Source organism: Lissotriton vulgaris, chromosome 10 (genome assembly GCF_964263255.1).
Source record: "Lissotriton vulgaris chromosome 10, aLisVul1.2, whole genome shotgun sequence".
Lineage (NCBI taxonomy): Eukaryota > Metazoa > Chordata > Amphibia > Caudata > Salamandridae > Lissotriton > Lissotriton vulgaris.
Window position 1 is genome coordinate 602,543,781 of NC_141698.1, and position 23,391 is coordinate 602,567,171.

Here is a 23,391-nt window from a genome sequence, read left to right on the forward strand (position 1 = left end):
ACAAACTATTTTGTTTGACGCCATTTTAGTAACACGAGATAAGGCCATGCTACCAGATTATCACAGCTTTAATTTCACACCTGCAGAAATAGTGTAGCAAATATATTGACTGCCAAAATGTTGTCCAGGTGTATATATACATAGGTAAGTATAGGTGTAACATACTTATGTCAACATATATGTATATTGATGGTATATCAGTGTACATTTATATATAAGTTTGTGTATTGTTGCAGTGCAGTCTCTTGCAGGTTTTCGAGGAGGGCGCTTGTCAGCTGGTGCAGCAAGGAAGGTGGACCAAGTCTCCCATTCAATATCTTTCCAAAAATAAATGTAACGCTGCACTCCAGAAACTTATAAATAAACATATTTACTAACACATATTACGGCTGCATCGACGCGTTTCGACCATTGCAGTCTCTCTCACTTTAAAGAAAGATCTCAAGGGTTGAAGTGCATCGGTGCAGCCTTAATATGTGTTAATAAATGTGTTTATTTATAAGCTCCTGCAGTGCATTGTTGTTAATTTATTTTATTTTTGGACACACACCCCTCCCTAATAACATACCTATACTTAATGAACGTAATGAAGTGTGTAATTACTATTCTAACTCCACATGCGCTTTGATAGTAGGGTAGGTTATAAAGCGCACAGAAGCAAGTCTAACTGCCCTTTTAGTTTTTTGATACACTTGCTTGAAAGTACCTAAACACATTTCTGGGACCGGTCCTCATAATGCACCGGTCCTCACAAACATAGTGTCTGTCTGGTTCTGTCAAGGTTAACCCAAGCTGTAAGGATCGAGCTGGTCTCCACCGTGTGGGATATACACACACACACAGTTAAGAATAGTAAATATTATACATGCAGAGCTTTATACTATTTTTGTAGTTTATATTTTGCCTGCGATGAGTACACTACCCCCACGATATTCTGAGATAGAACTGTTGTGAGGTGCTTAATGGATTTTAGGATTCTGTAGCTTTGCCGATGCCCAAAAGCGAGCTAGGCCGCTTGATGATCACGTGAGACACTATGATTTAATAAAATGTTATTACATTTGTTCAACTGTTGTCTGGGTACTTAAAGGGAATAATTAAAGCTGGAGCTACAGGGGCAAACTGTTATTTTTAGCATGTTACTCTCTCAGGAGAATTTCTTTAGACACCGTATGGACATTTTAGGAAACAATGTGCCCCTTCATGTGCACAGAAACTCCGGTGCCTCAGCTGTTTTGTATTAATCCATTTTCCGGTTTATGCTGTCAAAAGAGCCGCTGAACTAGCTCAGCAGGTTGTGTGGTTTCTTGATGAGATCTGAATGCACACTGCAAATCAGCAGTGCAAAGCCAACCCCACTGAGCCTTTTATCTTCTTGAGGTGAGCTAAAACAACTCCTCTGATGCAGAGCGGGACTGCCCAACTGAGGTTGACAAGCCCCTGAGCCATGCCAATTTTCGTGCTAATCACTCAATATGTAAATGATCTGCATTTACATTGACATTTATTGTGTGCTAATTTATCCCAGGTGCATGACCTAAATTTGGCATGGCTTCAACCCTCGTACACCTTTGTTGGAAAACGCCAACACATATGTATCTTGTGGCAGCAAGCGCTAAACAAATACAAAAATATTTTTATCAGTAGCAAAGAAGTGCCAAGCTGCTAACATTTTCTTTGCCAAATATTGCTGTATTTTACTCCTCAATTTACAGTTTTGAAATGCAGGTGCAGGAGTTTCTCTTTTCTAAAATTTCAGGTATAGGTACCTTTCTTCAGTGTTTTCTTATATAAAATTGTTCTATGGGACTCTAGCAGAGTAACACATATAAGAGAAGAGAGAAATAGTAGGAGTTTTTTTTAGAATATTTGGTTTCTGCTTTTCATCATCATACATTTGCATGATTTTTGTCTTCGCATCTGTCAACTGACTACTATTTTACTGTTTTTTAATTTTTATTTTCCTGACCTACTAGTTAGTATCCTAAAAATGATTTTGGGATCTCTTGGTGGTGACATAGGACCATTCAGTGTTTGATTGTTAACCAACAGCTTAGTTCTCACAGGTGCTGCCTCTTGTTTTGCTCTTATTTATGTTTCACATTTTAAGCAACTCAAGCCTTTTAATGAAAGCTTGCAAAATGCCGTCCAGGGTAAATCTCTCCATTTTCTCTTTTCAAAGGCTCAGGGAAATATGCGATCTATGTCTAGCAATGGCACAACAGTACACGTGAAGCTCAGCACTCAGCAGGCAGCACTCCCTCCATAAGAGACTACTTTTAGGCATATTTAGAGATCACACTTGGCCCAGTACTGATCTCTGTACCTTGACAGGAACCTCCATCATAGTGGTTCCTGTCAGGGTGCAAAAAGCTTGGTGGACGGCCGCCATCAGTTTGAAAGCTATCCACAAAACATCTACAGATATTTTGTTTTTAAAAAACGAGCTCCCAAAGTGGGACTTTGGTAAAGCAAAACAAAACAAAAATGACTCCCACAACCAGGGATTTTTTTGTTTTTTAGTTACTCACCCCAGTTTTTACCTGGGGAGAGAGACATGAAAAAAGGGCATTACATCATTAACAAAAAACACTGTTCACGCAGCAGGATTGGTGAAACTATGCTATCATCAGTTGTTTGCCTTACGTTTGGAGTGGTGGCACCATCAATGGCGTTCCTTGTGTTTGGCACACTTTGGCCAGGTGTCCTTGGTACAAAGAAGAAAAAATAAACACAACATCAATAATGTGACATTAATTCTGTGATGATCATTGGAGGTGAGCTTGGACATCGGCCATTTTGTGGATATGCAAGAAAATAGTTAAGGAACACAATAATATAAAAATGTCTCAAGGACTTATTATGTCATTTTTCTTTAAATTATAATCCAGAAGTGATCCCTAATAGCATTATGCTGTTTACGCGTGGCGCCTGCCATAACAAAGTGTGTACCTGTTTGAAATAATACTGACATGTTTTTTATACTTGCGTCATTCGACTACAGCAAGGTCCATCTTTTGCCTACGTGAGTAAATCAGAGTGTTGAGTGTGTGAATAGAGCACCGAGTGCAGACCTGCATGCTGTTGTTGCACATAAAGTGTACTTTAGAGTGAAATTCAGTACCTAAGGTTACATCATTGTATCACGTTGAAAAGCAACAATAGCACCCAACGTTCACGTGTGTACCACCATTTTTAAAGGACTGTACTAGAGTTTATCAAGGTTCAACATGTGTAGGGTCATCATCAGATATCACTTTCAACGTGTGCCAAACGTTACAGCTGTGACTTTCTTATGATCTTAAAAGAGGCAATCAACTTAAAATGTGACCTGACCCCTACTTCTGAAAGCAAACACGTATGGTCATCCCAGCTGTTGAACCTTTTTTAGGATTGTGGTGAAATTGTGCGGCATTTGTCACTGTCTGATGTAACAAACAGTGCATGTACTGCATTAGTAGTTTGTGTGATTGTGTGTTTCCATCAATTTGTACTTCATTGTGCATGTGTGCATGCTTTGAACTTGATTCTAAAAATGTTATCACTTGCAAAAGGATCTGTACATTTACTTTTTGCAAGATTATTAGCACTGGACCAGATTGTGTCATGAGTAGCCACAGTCTTATAAAACTGGCTATTGAGAACCACCCGCAACATGTAAATCTATTCATGATTATAGAGTAACAGGATCTAATGTTATAGTAAACAGCCGCACATGTCTTCAATGATCAACTCGAAAAATATGGCCTAGCTCTCTAAGTGCTAATATTTCAAGGTCAAACTTTACGACCTTTCATGTGGTTGGGAGGCTCTTATCAGAGAGGCTAGTTCCTAATTTGGTATGAGGAGAAATCATTAGATAACCTCTTTTCAACATTTGAAGTTGCTTTTCAATATTGTTCATCATTATTTAGATATGACAAGGTTAGGCCTTAAGGTTTAAGTTGGCTAATATAAATGAAAGCCTGGCTTTCTGTGCTTTTGCGTTCCTTGAGATAAGGTTGCAACCAAGACTGGCCATTGTTGCTCATGAATGGCATGTGATTCCTCCACTTAAAGCAATCTGTGGCTTTCCCTGTGTCCTTTTGCAGGCCTGAAACCCTTTTCCAGGAGAGGATATTACTTGATATTGGAAAAACTTTGCCATTTTCTGTCAAACTGACTGAACCCAGGTTGAAGTTAAGAGAGTGGTCTTAAGATTCATTTGCAGATTGGTGGCCCATTGCAAGCAATTTATATAGGAGTAGGTTAAGAACCATGCCTCTCAAAAGTTTGAAGTTCACTCTGGCAATTTAAAGCCTTTCCCATCAGATAATTGTTCTTGTGAGGAGACCTTTAATGCTGCCACTTGGGCTACTGTGCATACTCTAACAAAGCAATGTGTTATTAAAAGAATTCCCATTAGAAGTAAGTTTAATGTACCCAGCGTGTTGTGATGTCTTAAGGTCTACATGCCATGTGAGAAAACCTTTAAGTAAGCAAGAGTGGCCAGTGCAGGTAAGAGTGGTGGGGCGGTTGGGCCAGGTGGGGGAGATTTCGACAGACAACAAGGGGAAATTAATTATTAATTCAATTTTCACTCGTAGTCATCTGTCAAATCCCCCTTCCCCCCCTAACTCGGCCCCACCGCTCTTACCTGCACTGGCCGCTTCTGTAAATAAGTAAATAAATGAAAATAATTATTCTGATTTTCCAAAATGATCCCTGCTAGCCGGATGTTTTACAAACCAGGGTAGGGCTGTTTCTTCTCATGACCAACTGTTTTGATGTCCAGCAGTGCTGCTTTGTTGTATATTACAGTACATCTGTTTTAACTGCATGGTTCAGTGTGAAATTGCAAATAAATATTAACACTGGTGCATCTGTGCATGTCCATCCATGGTAATGCTGTGTAATTATGTCCTCCATTTCCATCCCAAGTCTAGATATAACTGCATTTAACAACGGTGTTGTCGGTGTTTGAGCTTTGAGCTGTGTTGTCTTACATCGTTCTTAGCTAGAGTTTCTAATGACATCATCATGTGCTCTAAAAGAAAGGCCTCAGTGTGCAAGCTTCATAAACATAACAGCAAGTTTGCTTAATTACATCTGCCTTTGTCATAATGGAAAATATATATTAACAATCAGCCAGGACAATAGTGCTACTGTTCAGCTAAATGTCCTTCTCATTTTTGCTACTGTGCTCAGGCTTTCATCTTCAAAATTAATCCTAACAACATCATGTGTGACCTCATCTATCATACTGCAGCCCACAGGATGGGAAACGTGCACAAAGAAAAGAGTAAGCAAGGGGAGGTAGTCTGCCTCCCACACCCGGGAACTTCGAATCCAATGCTAACGTGCTGGCCTTAATTTCCAACATATATATTGATCTGATAATTGGGTACTACAACAGTCATAATAAATAAGCAAGTATGAAAGCTACTTAGATGACTTGGAAAAATATGTTAGTTTGAGAGTTTGGCCTATTGTGAGTGCACTGTCCAAGGCTAATGCAGCCAGATCTGCCCTTTACAATTACTCTGACTGTTGGATGTATGACGGTATGACGCGGGCTATTACCATGAGTACCATTACAACGCGTGTTTTTCAACGCAAGTCGTTACCACGACTTGCGCTGTAGGGTGCGGACTTAGGAATAGTTTAATTTACTATTCCAATACCAGTCCCCGTGGATAGTATGGAAGGTGTTGGAATAGTAAATTAACTATTCCTTGTCCTTGAGCGCCCTCCAGCGCAAGTCGTGGTTACGACTTGCGTTGTAAGAGACGCGTCGTAATGGTAGCGCGGGGTAACATCCGCGTCGTAAAGGATGTTCCCCTCTCAGAACACAAAACATTTTTGATTGAGGCTTTTTTAGTCTCAAATAGGTTTTATTCTTGAAATGCAAAATATGTATGGTTTGAGGCCTCAATCAAAAATATTTTTTGTTATGAGAATATGAACTACTTGAGATTAATACTCATCTATTAAGTTTACACCATTCTTTGCTTAAAAGACCTCAACAACTGTCAGGGTTTTGGTATTACATACAGGACAGGAGGACTAAGTCCTGTGATTTCATTTGAGGGCAAGTGTCTGACCCATTAGAGAGCCTCTGTTGCCCTTCCCTTTCACTTTGTAGCAATCCTTTACAATTGGGTGTGTCTGATCGTCCCATCTGTATCGCTGCTGCGTTGCTACTAATTAAATGTACTTAATGACTGAGCATTGCTGAATTGTAGGGTGAGCTGGAAAAGCAGCTACTTCAAGCTAACCCCATTCTTGAAGCCTTTGGAAATGCCAAAACAGTGAAGAACGACAACTCCTCGAGATTTGTAAGTACCTATGTTGATCAATCTATTTTTTGTGGTATTGATTAATGATATTAACATGTTTGAGTCAGATGCACCCTCATCGTGCAGTGTCGGTTTGGCATTAAACCCCCCCCCCTTTCTTGCCATATGTTTAATCTATTTCAAATGGAAATGTGTGAGGCTTTATTTCTGTAAAGCTGCCGTAAAATGACAAATAATAAACTATTGATCACTTGGTCGTTGTTAAAAGCAATTTAGTAGGAATCCAGTCTGAGAATATTGTTGTCAAACACACGTTTGATGTAAACGTTGTGCCCTAAACATTATTTACAAAATAATTACCCCATTAATAATAGAAAATCCAAACCTAAAGGGAAGATATTCCTGTGAACGATATTTAATACACAATATTTATATCTGGCAATTTCACTGTAGACAGTTATCTAACATCCAGTCCATTGTTTATTCTCATTTCTGGTGGTCCACGGGGTCCTGGTGGCATACATCTCACAGAGCCACACACATCATCCTGGAATGGATTTTCTTATGCTCAGAAATTATTTTAGCATGATATTGAAGTAAGGGTGTGTCATTTCAAAGTTGTTTCACCATATTGAGCCATTTGGCTCCACCTGCTGCATTAAATCAGACTCCGGAAAACCTTTTAAAATCTGAAGGTAAACCAAAGTGCAAAATACAGAACCATCTTGGAATATGTGTTATCCCATGAAAAACTTACTTTGCATGGCATGTTCCCATTATGCAGAACAGACATTACAAATTGGGGTTCATGTAGAATCAAAGTGAACATTTCTGAAAGTTGCAAAATCTGATCAGTGGGGCATTGACGCAAGGGAATCTAGCCTTCAAGCTGCCTAACTGAATGCAGTGTCCATCTCAACCTGCTGTGCCAAACTGGGCTTCAGAAAAATCTCACACTCTGGTGGTAAACGTCAGACCCAACAGAAGGATCGTCTCCATTACATGCCCAGGATGTATGCTAACTGAACTTAGGACCATGGGAGGTCTCACAAGTTGTGCCAAACCTAGTGAAATGTAGAGGAGTGTTTTTCTTTTCTATGTCAGAATTTAAAATCCTTCATTAGGACAATCCTTCGACTTGTATTGGAACACCTTGTGCACTAGCTGCAAAGTTGCCCAAAGCCTTCGGCAGACTTCTTGAGAACAAGTTCTCTCTTTTTTATGAAACATTATTACAATGATTGTTATTGACACTACTGCTTTCAAAACCTATGAACCACTGAATCACTTTTGTTCTTTATTGTGACATTTTGTTATTACAATTGTGTCTTCGTGTTAAAACTTAAAATGTATATTTGAGTTGTTTTTTATTGGGCTGCATAGTTTGGTTGGTCTATCAAGCCTACCACCTTGCACATTTTCTCTGAGACTTTGGTTTCTGCATATAACGGTTAAGATTACTTAAACCACTTTAAATCTGGGGGACCTTCTGTTTTGGCAGTGTGGAAATTCCATCACAGCTCATACAAGACAGGGATTTTTCTGTCACTTAGCATAACGCTCTAATACCTGACAAACTTAATTATAGTTTCTCTACATTAAGGAAATTCATCTTGTAAAATAAAATGGATCTAATTTGTTTATATCCACTCTCCATTGTGGAATGTCTGAACTAAGTTATGTGTCCCAGTGTAATTTGCAGATACTCATTTGTATAGAAATCCTAAACATTTTCTCATCACCAACAGGGTAAATTCATTCGCATCAACTTTGACGTGACTGGCTACATTGTTGGCGCTAACATAGAGACCTGTATCCTTTTCAGCAAATGGCTTCAGAACAAAGAAGTGGAGGGAAACATATGGTCCAGTGCTAAGCTCTTACAAGACATATTGCATCTCTTCTTGTGTTGGCAAAGTGATATTCCAGACCTAACACCACCCAAAAAAATGTCAAACCTTTGATTGTCATTTCCAAATAAAGACACTAGAATATTTTTCAGATCTGGTGTCAGGCATGTGTCTGGAATCACTGTGTATAGAAAACACTGCAAATATGAAAACGTTCCTTGTTCTTTCCTATTCCTCCCGTGAAATCACAAATAATGTGATAAAAATGAAACAGCGGAAGAGAATGCTAATCATCATACACCTCAAATGTATGATAAATGACATTTCCAATGTGACCCAAATTCTCAAGCATCACTAAAAGATTTCACAAACAAAGCTTACTGAAGGTGCTGTTGTTTTCTGGGAAGTTGTTTGTTATTCAAGAACATCCATTAGAATCATGTCAACATTGTTTAAAAAAAATCACCTGGTTTTATTTGAAGGAAAAGTTACAAATTTCTGGTGGTCTGCGACTCTTGCGCAGCAAAGACTGTCTTCTGCTTGAAATGTTGGACTTTAAAAAAGAGCAGACTAGGTCTCAGCCATTTTGTGATAGCGTGAATAAATTCTGGGATTTCCTTCCACCAGCCCTAGGCAATACGCCCTGTCCTTTACCTACTTGAGGGCCTGGCTGCTACAACTTGCTGGCAGGCGGCTCCTTTCCCCCCAAATAGTGCTTAAAGCACTTGTTATTTTTTTAATTAAATTTTCCATCATGTACACTCACTGAATAAAAAAAAAATACAGAATGGCCGCCCTGTTATAACAAATAAGCTCACGAGCGCGGTGACACATGCATGTGTATGCATGAAGGCTCCTGCATCGGCAAAAAGCATTTTATTCTCATTTGGCCGACACTGAACAGCTTTGGCAAAATCAATAGGTCTTCATTAGCAAAGCTGAAAGATGAGACCTGTAAGCATCACCAATGCTTGTTATCCTTATTCTTACTCTTGATCTAATCCCCATAGGCTGCTGTCTGGGTGTTTCCTCTCTTTTATGTTGAATTGCTGTGTTTTTTTTATTTTTTTTATTTCAAATCATTTTTATTGAAGTAGAAGAAAGCAAAAGAAACACAGTACAATAATTCTTCCGTTACAGAGATGACTGATACATTTAGCGATGTACAATTACACAAAAGCAAAGAATATGAAAATAAAGTAAGACATTGCTTGCTAAGTGCTCACTGTTTTAAATATCTGGGGTTGGACTTCGACAAAGATCTGGTTTCCACTCTGAAGATAAATGAGGAACTAACTTTAAAGAAGATAGCTACACTATTGGAAGGGTGGTCTCCGAAGTTCATCTCCTGGTGGGGCAGAGCGGAGACGCTCAAGATGATGACTACTCCGTTGGTCAACTATCTAGCTAGCATGCTCCCTATGTCGTTTTCGGACAATTTTATTACTAGAGTAGACAAACTGTTTGGTAACTTCCTGTGGCGTGGCAAGAAAGCCAGGATTGCACTAAAAAAGCTGCAATTAGCGAAAGATAAAGGCGGCCTGGGCCTGCCCTCTTTCAGGAATTACCAGACAGCATTCCTCTGCAAACAAGGTGCCCAATGGTTGACAAATTCCCCTCTCTATACTCCGATATGGATCAATATTGAGGAATCCTTAGTAAATCATGCCCCTCTTGCATCCTTCCTCACTATGGACCTAAAACATTTACCACACTCCAAATATATAATCCTGAATACTAGACGGGCGTTACTTAGATTAGACCTCACACACAAAACAAGGTTAACATTCACTAGGTCGTCTTTCTTGTCCTTGTGGGGAAACCCCTATCTTAAGCATAACGTAGATAGACTGGGCTGGGAATCATGGTCCGGGAAGGGCATTAACTTAGCAAAGGATTTGTATGATGATAAAGGTCCAATCCCGTTCTCGACCTTGCAACAGAAATATGACCTTACTCCGATGGAATTTTATGAATTCTTGAAAATCAAAGCTGCTCTGACCGCTCGTAACTTCTCTCCCTACACCCCTTGGTTAATACTCCATCTCCCTCGATTTATGTATGCGGGTCACTTTGTCTCTAGGGTTTATAAATTGTTATTACCTCTACCCACGAAAGCTCATAAAAAGGTGGAATTGAAATGGGAGGCTGAACCGAACCCAACGGGAATATGTTTTGATTGGGAAATAATCCATAAGGCTGCTCTTACCCATAAAGTATCTCCCATCCTATTCCAGACAAAATATATGCTTATAAACCGGGCGTTCTGGACTCCGGATAGACTCTTTAAATGTAAATTAAGAGACTCATCAACATGCTGGAACTGCCAGTCAGGTCCAGGGGATCTTGCTCACATGTTGTTTTACTGTCCTGCTCTAGGAGCTTATTGGGATAGAATATTCGACTGCATCTCTTTCGTTTTCAAGATCAAACCTGCACGGTCCTTCGTATATGTGATCTTAGGAGCCCTTGACCCGCAGCTGTCAAATGATCAAGACCGCCTGCTCCTGGACTTAATGCTTACATTGGCCTGTAAGGTGGTTCTGTGCAAGTGGAAAAGTGCGCATGAGGTGCACTTCAAAATCTGGCAGGAGTGGTTATCATTCCTGAGGGGTGCTAGCAATCCGGCACTTCAGGCATCTACATGGAGGTTGAATTGCTGTGTTATTGTGTTTTTTACTTTTTTATACTTCCTGGTGGGTTTCTGCTTTACTTCATGTTGCTGTTTTATAAATTATTTGTGAGCACTGTTTTGTAATTTATTTTGTTTTATTGTAAAGCACTCAAAAGTCCTAGGTCCACTAAATAAAACTACAAAATAAATAATATAGATACAATAAACAATTATCAATGTGTATTACTGCATTTTATGTGTGGGGCATCATCTATAATGAGTGTAACGGATTATATTTAATTAAAAAAACTCTAAAACGGATTTATTTGCCGTTTATAGTACATGTGCAGGTTTGCAATGTTTTTTTTAGATAGTTTAAGTGAACAGTAGAAGTCTTTTATAAGTGCAATTATAAGATGTAGTTGGGAGTGGACATCAGTAACTGAAACTAGCAGTTTTAAAGGGGAAAAAAACACAAGAAGCTTGTATGAAAATTGCTTCCCAATATGCAACAGCACTTTTAGAAAGCTATGTAGGTTAAAAACGATTGGCACTGTATTGTTTTTCCCTCCCTGTTAAGGTTTGGGTTTAAACATCAAGACGGGACTGGGAATCCAAGAGAGCCCTGGCAAATTTTGTTGGACCACCCCACGAGGGGGCGGGGTGTGTGAAAGTGTGAAGCACTGCTGCTTTTGTTACTCAGGGCCTATGTTGCAGCTGTTAAAACTGTGGGTCTCTAGTTGGCAGAGGTAGGTACCCCTGTCCAAATAGGGTCCCTTGCTTCTAGTCAGGGTAAGGAGGATACACTGTTTCGATAACCCCTGCTCACCCCCTTGGTAGCTTGGCACGAGCAGTCAAACTTATCAAAGGCAATGTGTAAAGTATTTGTACCAACACCCACAGTAACACAGTAAAAACACCAGAAACTGACTCCACAACAGTTTAGACAAATAAAGGTATGTAATCTAAACTACACAAGACCAAAACGACAAAAATCCAACATACACAGTTCAAGAATATGGTTTCAAAAGAGTTCTTAAGGTTGCGTTAGAATAATCCACAGTTGCGTGAAAATATTTCACAGTTGCATCACGTTTAGCCAACAGTACCTTTAAATGCGACAAAGTTCCAAAACAGAAGCTGGTGCTGTGGAAAACAAGCGATGCGTCACTCCTGAGACCTTGGGGAGGCGATGCGACAACCCAGCTGGATGTAGCGGGCGTGTTGCGACGAATCCAGTCTGTATGGGGAGGGAGGCGATACCTTGTATGGATTCCGGTGCGGAGGTTCCGTAGTGAAAAAGCTTGCAAAGGCACAATGCGATGATCTTTGGGGGCTGCGACGATCTCCGGGGCGACGATATGCGGTTCAGCGGCGATCTTCCTCTCGCAGCTTCTCGACGCGATGGCTTTGCGTCAATGTTCGCAGCGCCGTGATGCGGTCCGACAAGCAAGCGGTGCGACGATCTCACCCAGTGACGACAGGCTCTGCGACGATACTCACAGCAATGGTAATCTTCCTGCACCAGACTGGTGCGTCCCGCAAAAGAAGGATGCGACGACTCTGGCAGCGGCAACAGGGTCTGCAACAATCTCGGCCTTCGTAGCGGCGGGAATTTCCTCTCACTGATGGACATGCATTCCGCAAGCGAGCGATGCAATACAACTTGCAGAAAGTCTTTAAAATCTTGGTTTCCAGCTTCCCAACACAGGTACAACTTCCAGAGGCACCACAACTAGCCCAAGCACTCTAGGAAGGACAGAACTTTCTCAGTAGAGTTCAGGGAAGCTGGGGGTGAAGTCCTTTTGTTCCTGCGACTTCTTAACAGGGAGCCAGCTCTTCTCAGGCCCTAGGAGATTCCTTCAAGCAAGGGGACACAGCACAAAGCAACGTCCTTCCCCTCTTCTTGGCAGCAAAGCAACAGCAGGTCAGTCCAGCAGAGCAACAGCAGGACAGTCTTCCTTCTTCAGTTTCAGCTTTCTCCTTGGCAGAGGTTCCTTCTTGATTCCAGGATGATCTAATTTTCTCTAGTCTGGGGTCCTGTTCTTATACCCCAAAAAGTCTTTGTTCCCTTTGCGCAGGAGGGCTATGAGCCCGGTCTGAACTAGTTTGGGGTGTTCCTTGAGCACTTTGTTTTCCTGGCCTCTCCTTTCCTTTCAGAGAGAGGGGCAGGGTCGTCAGCCGCCCAGCAGGAGGTGGAGCCAGCATTGTGGAAGGCAGGCACAGCCCTATTCAGGCCCAGGTGCTACCCCCTCCCACCACTCTAGATGCAGAAGGAGCTATTCAGCCCAGGGATGGCCCACTCAGCCTCGGGGAGCCACCCAGCACCTGTCACTCACAAACCAGTCAATTCACAATCAGGCCAAGGCACACAGAAAGGTCAGACAACAGAAGAGCAACTTTCTAAAAGTGCTGTTCTCAAACACAGGATTTAAAAACAACCTTTCCTAAAAGATGTGTTATTAAATTCCGAGTTCAGGGATACCAGACTTTTATGTCCTATCTTGTTCCTATGGAAAGATATGCTGGTAGACACTGTAGCCAGCATTCCCCATGATAGCCTAAGGGCCAAGATAGACTTACAATAGTGAAAAACAAAAATGGCTGTAATTCACTACCAGAGCATGTCACCTGCACTAGTACATGCTCTATCTTTCGCCTAGACTGCACCCTGCCCAAGGGGGTACCTTGGGCCTTCCATAGGGGTGACCAATGTGTACAGAAAGGGAAGGGTTAGGACTGGTCAGTGGGGACACTGGCCAGGAGAACATGGCAGTTCACAGACTGCACACAGGCACTGCGGTGGCAGGCCTGAGACACCATTTTAGGGCTACTCATGTGGGTGGCACAATCAGTGCTGCAGACCCACTAGTAGCATTTGTTATCACCAGCCCTGGCACACACAGTGCACTTTACTAGGGACTTCTTGGTGACGCAAATATACCAATCATGGATAACCAATCACAATAACAATTTACACAGGGAGCACTTGCACTTTGACACTGATCAGCAGTGGCAAAGTGCCCAAAGCATCTAAACCAGCAAAAACGAAATCAAGCACAGCATCAAAAATACAGGAGGTAGAGGCAAAAAGATAGGGGGAAACCACGCCAAGGATGCCAGGTCTAACAGCAGCAACACTGAAAAAACGGTTCCCAGTAACAAAACTGCCCCTCACAGCAGTAAACCGGTCCCTCTCTTCCAGCCTCCTAGGGAAACGCCCTATGCCCGCTATGGCCAGTCCAGCCGTGGATGAGAGAAGAGGCAGCCTCTTCGGTATGCTAGATGTGTGTGATCTATTGACATGGTGTAAGATTGGCCAGTGACAGCCTATGATCAGCATCATGATGGTTGAGGGTGCACAGGCAGCCTTAGGTCCTGATCACAGGTTGTCCGGCATTTTCCGGCCCCTGCATACAATCGTGTTTGCCCAGGGATCAGAATTCTGGGTTGAATGATATTTACCACATCCAGCAATTGCAGAAAGTGTTAGATATCTCAGCCTTCGTTAAATTTTGGCGGGTGAAACCTGCCTTAATTTAACAGAGGAAACGGGTATTTACTGTGCTATGTGCATTTTGGTGGCTAGTCCCCCAAAACTTGTGATACGTGTTATTATTTATCGCACCTAATAATTAACGAACCCCACTACATTGGTATTTATCAGATGCGGAAAAAAGCACCTTATTTCCAACAAACTCGCAATCAGAGCCTTGATTTGTACTGTAGTGTTTATCATAAGTACGTTAATAATTGTGATCTTTTCTCTAAAGAATTTATGTTAGTGATTTATGAATATTGAGTTCAGATCCTTAGTAGCTGTGATCAACAGATCTCCTAGAAAAGTCACGTGCAATTCGCCAGGCTAAAGATGAAAGAGCCTTTCATATATTTTACTACTTGCTTTCTGGTGCTCCAGATAAAATGCGAGGTAAGTTAAATTAAAGTGTGGATAACACTGCATGCAGTATTTTAGGCAGGGGTTTTGTTACATGTATCCGTGTTTGATACACATGCTTACCATAAATTATCAGCCACCATTACAGGGCCAACTAGAAGAGGCAGAATAATCATGGTGTGTGTTGTGAAATGTAAACATTCCCACTCCAGCACAGTTTGCAATATACATTTGCAAATGTCACTTGCTGGGGAGAGCAAAATTGGTGATCTAAAATATATATTTGTAAAAGTTTCAGTTTGAAATTTGCTTGGGAATTTTTAGAATTAACTTCCAGAATTATTCCAGCATATACAAATGGTGTAACAAGATATCTTACTATTGTACACAATTGTGCACTGTTGCCCTTATAGTATCATAGTGCTAAGCAATACTCTGATTGTGCCCTGGTTAGTTCTTGGCTTTCTGTCTGCCACCCAGGATGAAACTATGCCACTAATGGCCTGTGAATCAATTATTAATTGGAGACTTCCTAAAAATTCCCAAAAATACCCTGAAACAATGAATAATAACAACAAATCACACATTTGAAAATTGCGATACTAAAATCTACCTACGTTTTTCGAAGCTTGAAAGTTTGAATTTCAATCACTTAAAACAAAAACAAACCTCCTTGTATAGTCATTTGAGGGCACAATGCATCACTCCAGAGGCACAACTGCCTTTTAGGTGTGCACTAATGCCAGCCTTAGGCGTATCACTCGCCTCATTTAATGAAGGAACCTGAAATAGAAAAATCCATCCATATTTACATGCAAAGAGGGATTTGGGGTCAGCCCTTTTCTTCAATTGGTCTATTCTACTGACATTTACATTTTCCTTTCACCCACGAAAGTGCAGAGGATGAGTTACTGGGTCAGTACACTTCAGCCTCTGGTATTCTTGTGCTGTGAGGGACTGTTTTCTACCTTCTCACATGTGCATAACCACCTACAAATAAGTGCATTAAGTGCTAGGGCTAGTGGGCCAATACTTTACTTTGCCAATGTATTTTATTTTAACTCGTTATCCATTTTTATTTTATTTTGCCATCCATTTGTGTTTAGATTACGTCTTCTCGGTACATTAATTCAAAGCTTACAGTACCTTGTCTTCATACATATTTTTCTGAAGCTAAAAGGGGTTTCCATAACTATTCTAGGTACACCTGCCTACCAGGAATCCCATTGCAATGATATGTGTTTTTTGTTTAGCATTTTTATTGCAAGTGTATGGCTACTCCGTTTAGGTGGTGGCATGTTTTATTTTTTTGTTTTGTGGCGTATGTTTGCAATACAAAAATGTATGTCATGACCTCACCAATTTACCAAGGCGAGACTCATTGGCTTTGCCAGTGTTCATTTGAAATTGAGACTAAGGTTATGTTTCATCAAAGCAAGTGGATAAAGAAAAAACACCACTGTTGTTTACCTTCGGGACAAAGTTCTTGGGCACTGTAACACCAACGTGGCTGGGCTAATGCATACAACTATTATCCAATTTGTACTTTTGGTATAATGAATATTAATGTGCATGTATTTAGAAAAATATTTATTTGCTCTTTTTAACTTTTTTTGAAGTGCTTCATATCTTCTTGCAGTTTCAAAACACTGTAGAGTACAGCGAGGTTGTTTGCGAAGATGAGATCAAAGGAAGTTAGAATGCAGCAAGATACAAGGCGAGCATCTCTTACTGACAATCATTGGTCACTGCCTCTTGGTTCTACGGTGTTCAGATGGTATATTCCTGAGGCACTTTAAGTTAGCTCCTGCCATAAGGCATGGATTTAGGGCATTCGAACGCCTGAGGCAACTGACTCCCAAAGAACTACCTCATTGTTTTAGCCGACTCAAAATTTGTTAGTTGAGCAGATGTGAGATTGTGATTTCAAGTCACTGACTTGTCCTTAAAGGGCTACCAATTACTGCAAGTACTCTAACCATAGGCCTTGGGTATCATACGTGTAGAGGATTGGAAAACATTGTGTTTTTATGTAAATTAGTCGATTGCAAAGGGTTAGGTCATTTCAACTATAAAACTCCAATAATTTTACAATAAAATATAAGCCCTAGACCTGTAGCATGAAAGATGAGACCTATTACATGAAATATAAAAAACTGTTTAGATAGTTAGACAATTTTCCGATCGTATGCACTCATTCAGAGAACACACAGGGGGTTAGACTAAACTTCACTGAAGGAACCCTAACCAAACAATGTCATGATGGAAAGCTGTACAAGCTTGGCTGCATAATGGATGGATCATCGGTACATGGTACATTTGATCAGAATAATACAAAGAAGCAACTGTGGATTTGTGAGCTGCTTTGTGGCTGAACAAAAATTAACTGTTTTTTTGCACCTTTTCTTTTCCTCCAGAGGAGCTGTTGCTTGAAGGCTATGGGAATTACACATTCTTATCCGCGGGACATGTCCCTATATCTGGCCAAGATGATGGTGATATGTTCCAAGAGACTTTGGAAGCTATGGAGATTATGGGGTTCACTGGAGACGAGCAGCTGGGTAAGAACTGCTGCACCTATCCTCCTCGCACTTTGCACTCTGAATAGAAAGTGTCATGTAGGCAGTGCTGTGTATGTTGACATTGGTACTCTTTTGCCACTTTGCCATCTCCTTTGTTTCAAATTGTTTGGGAAAACCATTAGGAGGATAGGAAGAGTCGTCTTTACCAGCAGGGACCACCTGGAAAGGAGAAAGAATGCGAGAAGCATTGGACTTTGAGCACTATCAAGGTTATTTTTCAACTATCAGACATGAGTGGTTGGTAGTCACCTAGTGGTTGCTTCTCTGCCCTTGATTTATAGAGGGCAGCACATTGCCCTCACCCCGTTATTCTTCTTCTCAAGGTACAAATCACTGGATTCCTTCTTATGAATTGCTAGTTTGCAATTCGCTAGACTTAAACTCAGCTCAAAACCGACCCACAATTGTTTGTTCGACTAGTATTTAATTACCTTAGAATGTATAGCCTGATTAATCACACCAAGATTTATTGTGGTTTTGCTAGTGTGGAGTTGAACACACATATCTGCATGCAGTTTCTTTTTTCCAGTCATTGTTATGGAGACATTAATCAGGGAACAAGAGACATTTGTCAATAGTGTTTTATGTGACAATGTAAATGAATGGTCATCCACGTAAAATACATTTTAAGTAGCCTGATGATTATTGAAACAAAAATGTTATGTGAAAAATGTAATATCATTGATTGACTTAAAACTCAAGACGCTAAATGAACTGGAAATGCAGATGTCCTCCACTCGCTGGGAGAAGGAATGCGAAGACAAGCAAGAATAAGCTATTGGCTCTCATGTCTAAAACCTGCTAAAAAGTACAGCAGCAGTAGCTCACTTGTGAGAATAAACCTGACTTGGGTGACATCTCTTTGCTTTCTTACAGCCATGATGAAGGTTGTCTCATCAGTCTTACAAATGGGTAACATTGTCTTCAAGAAAGAAAGAAATACAGATCAGGCATCCATGCCTGATGACACTGGTACGTCTAAAGAAATCATTTGTATTCATTTTAGAGAAATATAGATTTTGCTATTTCTTCCTTTCTATGCACTTATTGTACAGGAAAAACAAAAGAATGAAAAGGTTTGGAAAAGTACATCTTGTGGTTGCTTTTCTCATATTGTGCTAGAAATCTTTTTTATTTTATGTTGTTATGGGCTCTTAGGAAGTGAACTGTGTGGCAAACTGCGGTAGATATGGAGTTACGTAAGGCAGCTAGTAATTAGAATTATTCATAGACATAGTGATGGTTGATAGGTCAGTCACTTGTCAAGACTAGTGTGAAGTTTGGTGTCTGCTGGTTCGTACTGAAATTCTTGGGTGACTGTATAGAGGCCAGATTAAGTGTTCGGCGGTGAGACGGCCAGACTGTCTGCTGCAGCGGTGGAACTGAGTACTACGCTGGGCAGCTGGCCTCGCTGCCTGCCATATTAGGAGTTTCCTGCTGGGCTGGCTGCTTCACGGCGACAGTAACATGACAGCTGTACATTTTGTCGCAGTGTTGGTTCACTGAATGGACATGCCCACTCTAATACATGAATACAGTCAGGTGGACGTAATTGTAAAAAAAATATTTTGCAGTGTGATCTAGTGCGAATCCGACACCCGAAGGCATTCCGGCACTTCACATGTTCAACAGTGACCCTTGTCACATTATTTGGCCTCATTTACTGCCTTACTGCCAACTCGTGCATGGTGGTGTCCCCACCAGGAATAGGTCGGCGGAAAGGCAGGTCACAACTAACCCCACTGGACACCTGGCGGGAACCCTTCCATGGGCCGCCTCTGCCTCTCCAGCAGCGGAGGCTCACCTCACAGATCGCAATCGGCCTGTCGGACTGCCGAAACGTGATAGCGGGACACCTCCCGCCATCATCGTAATCAGGCCCTAAATCTTTGTGTAGGTGAATCCACAGCTTTGCAGCACTTGTCCTCATGTGAAGGTTACTGGCTCAATAAGCAACGTCAATCATTAGAGTGTGGCATGGTGGTCTCAGGACCAAGAAATGAATAAAGCAATGTGCCTGAAGGGGTGGATTTTCAAACTTTTGCTGAATTTCAGCCATTCTGATTGTCAGTTGGTATGGACAAGTGTTCCCAATGTGCAGTCATCTACATGTAGTAATTTTCCACTTAATCTGTTTGCACTAGGTTTCTGATTGATTGATATTGTAATATTGTTATTATTGATATAGGTGTCAGTACATGAACAAGGTGCCATCAATTGTGATTTGTTTTCCAGCTGCCCAGAAAGTCTGCCATTTGGCAGGTATTAATGTAACAGACTTCACCAGATGTATCCTGACACCACGTATTAAAGTTGGGCGGGATGTTGTCCAGAAAGCCCAGACCAAAGAGCAGGTGAGGACATTCCATCTGGAGTGCAGGGTCTACAGAGGTCTAGGCACCACTTTTATTTTTTCTGTAACTCTAATACTTCAGCAAGGCACTTATTTCCACTACTGAAAATTCAGTAAATGGATCTGTTCAGCAAGTATACATTTTCATTGCAATACATGGTAAACAAAAAGAAAATGTGGTGGGCGTTGATTTTTACATGGCATCTGAAAGTTAGAGGGTAAGCCAGAGTTATGTCCATCAACAGAGAGTACAGCAAAAAGGAAGTGTGCAAATTTGCTCCTCCTTGTTTGGTGAAGGTAGTGACAAAAATTGCAATGAGGACTTGTTTGAGGCCCTGTTATGGGAATAAGTGCACTGTAACTCTATTCACAAGAGTATATTGGCCACTATAAAGGGGCAATCCGATGAATTATATCACAATACATCGTTAAAAAAGCAAAATTCTAGAATCTATATTGCTGGTTATTTATATCAAAAGAGTTGGAAAAAGAGAACTGTTTTTCTCTTCATTGACTGGCACTTTTAAAGTTGCTTCATTTGAAAAGTTATTAGTTTGTCCCAGGAACCAGGTCTAAAACACAATGAGCTGACATTGTGTTTCAGACCCTTCTTTTTGGGTCCCTTTTATGCTCGTCTCTGAGAGTTCTTGAGGTTCAAAAGCATTTCTCTCAAAAACATTTAAGTGTTACAAGATGCTAGATAGAATGGAATGACCACAGGTAGCCAAGAGAGTGATGGTAAATTCGAAAATACATCTATATGCTATTGAGAAAGAGATTTAAAATCTTTTTCAGACATGTTCCAGTTGTGGGTGAATATGGTAAATTTTCGAAATGTTGTCAATGTCAAGTCACAAAAGAAAGAACATAGGCCCCTATTGCGATGGCGGTCGGCCGGACCGCTGACCGCCATCACTTCTGGCAGGAGTCCAACCAACAAGGATTCAGCAGTCCCCTCTGTCAAATTAGGATGGGACCGCAGTGCTGTCAGGCGTCAAGTGCCTTTCTCTACTGTGGCTTGTGCTGAAAAAGGGCCGCAGCACAAGCGCAGTAGAAAACAGCACATTGTAAACATCCAACCACTGTGTACCAGGCACCATGTGATGCCTGGCACATGGTGTTTGGATGTTTGGGGGGCCCTACATGTGCTCCCAGGCTACTTAGCAGTGGCCCACGGGGAATGGGGGCCTTGTTTGGGGCCCCCAAGGTTCGTTTATGCCGTTTTTAGGTTTTGCCTCGCCGAAGGATGCGCTCTGCGCATCCTTTCGGCGCAGGCGAAATCCTGTTGAGTTCCATAGTGTGGCTTGGTTCGGCCCTCGTCCTTGATTGGCTGGCTCCGTAAACGGAGCCTTGCCATTGGACGAGGGGCCTGTCCGTCAATGCCGGACCAGACACGGGGGCGTTCCCGACATTCTTTGGCTTTTGCCGACGTCACGGGACGCCGGGAACGCCCCCGTGTCTGGTCCGGCATTGCCGGCACTACTGCGTCTCTTCTTCCCGTTTCCCGCCCCGTGACTGGCCGGCCGGCCAATCCTAGCGCGGCCGGCCGGAAGTGCCCGCCCCCCGCAGCCCGGGGAAGAAGGAGAGGAAGACGGCAAGCACTATGGCGGCGCCCGCGGGGAGACCGGAGAAGTGCCTCTCCAACCTGCCGCTCTGTCTGGGCTGCCCAGCCTGTCGCTGCTCAGGTGAGTCGATTTATTTGTTTTTTTTTTTTCCCTCCTCCCCTACCCTCCGAGCCCCTGCCCCAACCTGTCTTCCTCCTCGTGGCCGGGGCTATGTTTAGGGGCGCTAGGCCGCCCGCATGGCCGGGCTTTGTGTGCCGGTTACCGGCCTCACCCCGCTGTGAGGGGCGAGCTTGTCAGAGAAATAGCTGTGTGGATTAGCATCCCCCTATATGGGTTACCCGTATGTTGGTCGGGGAGGTGGCATGGTATAAGGGGCGCACGAGCCAGCAGGGCGCTATCTGAAGAGGACAGCCTCTATCGGAGCACGTGCGCCGTGTCAATGGAGTCGTGAGCTGGGGAGAGCTGCTTCCTCTCAATTGCGGGGAGTGGGTCGGATAGGCTTTCATGTTGCTATCGGCTAATGCTTTGCACGTGACACGGGAAGAGGAGGGTCAGTGAGTGTCAAGCCGGTTTAGTTTCACTATTCGACCCCCATGCGGGTGACCTAAAGCCCAGGTTGACTGCCTTTTCCGGGGTCTAAAACTGAAAGCTGTTTGGTTGACACCACCTTACTTAAGATAGGTGAAGTATGGATTCTTCTGTGTTCTCAGAAAGTTTACAAACTTAGTAATGACAGTGCTTTGCAAGTACAATGACCAGGTTACTCTTTTGTTATATTGTCAGCAGCTCCGCCGCTTCACTTAACTAAGTCAGTGCATCGGGCGAGCCTTCGTTGTAGATCCATTTACCTGGGCTGCACCTCGTGATGCCTGATTCTGTAAAAGGCGAGCCCGAGATGGGAAAAGCGTTTTCCAGTTGACACGGAGAGGAGTTATGTGGTCACTCTAACTGCAAAGCGTGTTCACGGTCTATCGTGCGATTTCTACTAATTTGACTCAACTAGGACATATTAACGGCAGGGTTTACTGTACACATTTGTACTGGGAAGTACTCTTGGAAACTGGAGCAGCCCTTTAATGTGGACTTGATCCTCTTCTCTTCACATTGCCAGGGAGTTTTTTTTAAGTCTTTGGTAGCTTTCTGCCGGTGGAAAGAAAGAACGTATGTTCTTGACTTTGCCGTCAGCGCAGTTTAATGGCCCACCCCATCCCCCCTACCCATGTACCTACAAAGACATTCAGTGCGGGCACCTTACTCAAAAAAATCACCAGGTTGTTAAAATTCTGTTCCTCGGTCTGCCTATTTTCATGTCCTACTGTACACAGCAATCAGGCAAGTCATGAACGGATAATTAACCAATTTTCAAATTACAAAATGGGGGATGTTAAATTGGGCAGGATTTGTATTTTACATTCGCTTCGTGAACAATTATTCCGATAAGTGACAGAGCGCGGCGTCAAGGTGTGTGGGCCGGTAAAAAACACATGAGGACGGGGAAATTGTGTTGAAGTGAATTTCTGTGGGAAGCGTTCGCAGAAGCGAAATGCCTGTGCTCAATAAAGACGTGTTTTCCCCGTTTTTGAGCACGTTGTCGTGTGGCAAATTCTAGAACCGAAACTGTAATTATCACAGGCCCGGACTTGGATTACAGGGCTGAAGTATTTGATGGCTGGGATTAGCGACGAGGACTCGCTCGCTAAAAGGCAGAGGACACACGACCAATATCCTTTTTGAACGAATGAATATCGCATTACTTTCGGTGCATCTAATATGTTGTGTTACGACCCACAATCAGTGTCTATTTGTTCAGTGACATTTGCCCTGAATTATTATACATAATCTGTGGTCATGTTTTTGCTGAGCTCCCAAGGCCCTTGGTCTGTAAGGGAGCCATTTACCCAGCGCAGGCCTTTCTCTGTGCATTCTGGTACTCGTAGTCCTCCGTCTACGAAGGGATAACCAGGATTCCTGGATGAGTTACTCACGCACGGAATCGGGAAGCTCGAAAGCGCTGTTTTATGGAGCACAGCTCAAGAATAAAGAATATGGCGAATAATGAAAGATTGGCAATGCCAATATGTCTGCTCATAATGGCTTTGCCAATGCTTTTTTTTACAGTCTTAGATAGCTGTAGTAAATGAGCGCACATCCATTTTGGCTATCTCGGTACAGGGATTTGTTAAAAGAGAAACACAATGATTGAAAAGATGGACGTCACAGATGTTCACATCCAGATTTACTATGTTAAAAT

At 42.2% G+C, this 23,391-nt stretch overlaps 1 protein-coding gene across 4 annotated transcripts in view; it reads left to right on the top strand.

The window, feature by feature from the left end:
• The window catches only part of MYH11 (myosin heavy chain 11), a 285,530-nt gene that overhangs the window by 131,688 nt on the left and 130,451 nt on the right, over positions 1-23,391 (top strand). For 2 of the 4 annotated variants that reach the window (XM_086941439.1, XM_086941437.1), the window contains exons 6-12: positions 3,005-3,025; positions 6,225-6,317; positions 8,027-8,090; positions 14,575-14,673; positions 17,058-17,201; positions 18,099-18,194; positions 19,458-19,576. In XM_086941439.1, the coding sequence (XP_086797565.1) occupies positions 3,005-3,025; positions 6,225-6,317; positions 8,027-8,090; positions 14,575-14,673; positions 17,058-17,201; positions 18,099-18,194; positions 19,458-19,576 (636 nt within the window). The remainder of the gene's footprint in view (positions 1-3,004; positions 3,026-6,224; positions 6,318-8,026; positions 8,091-14,574; positions 14,674-17,057; positions 17,202-18,098; positions 18,195-19,457; positions 19,577-23,391) is intronic. The other 2 variants (XM_086941438.1, XM_086941440.1) reach the window with 1 other exon arrangement.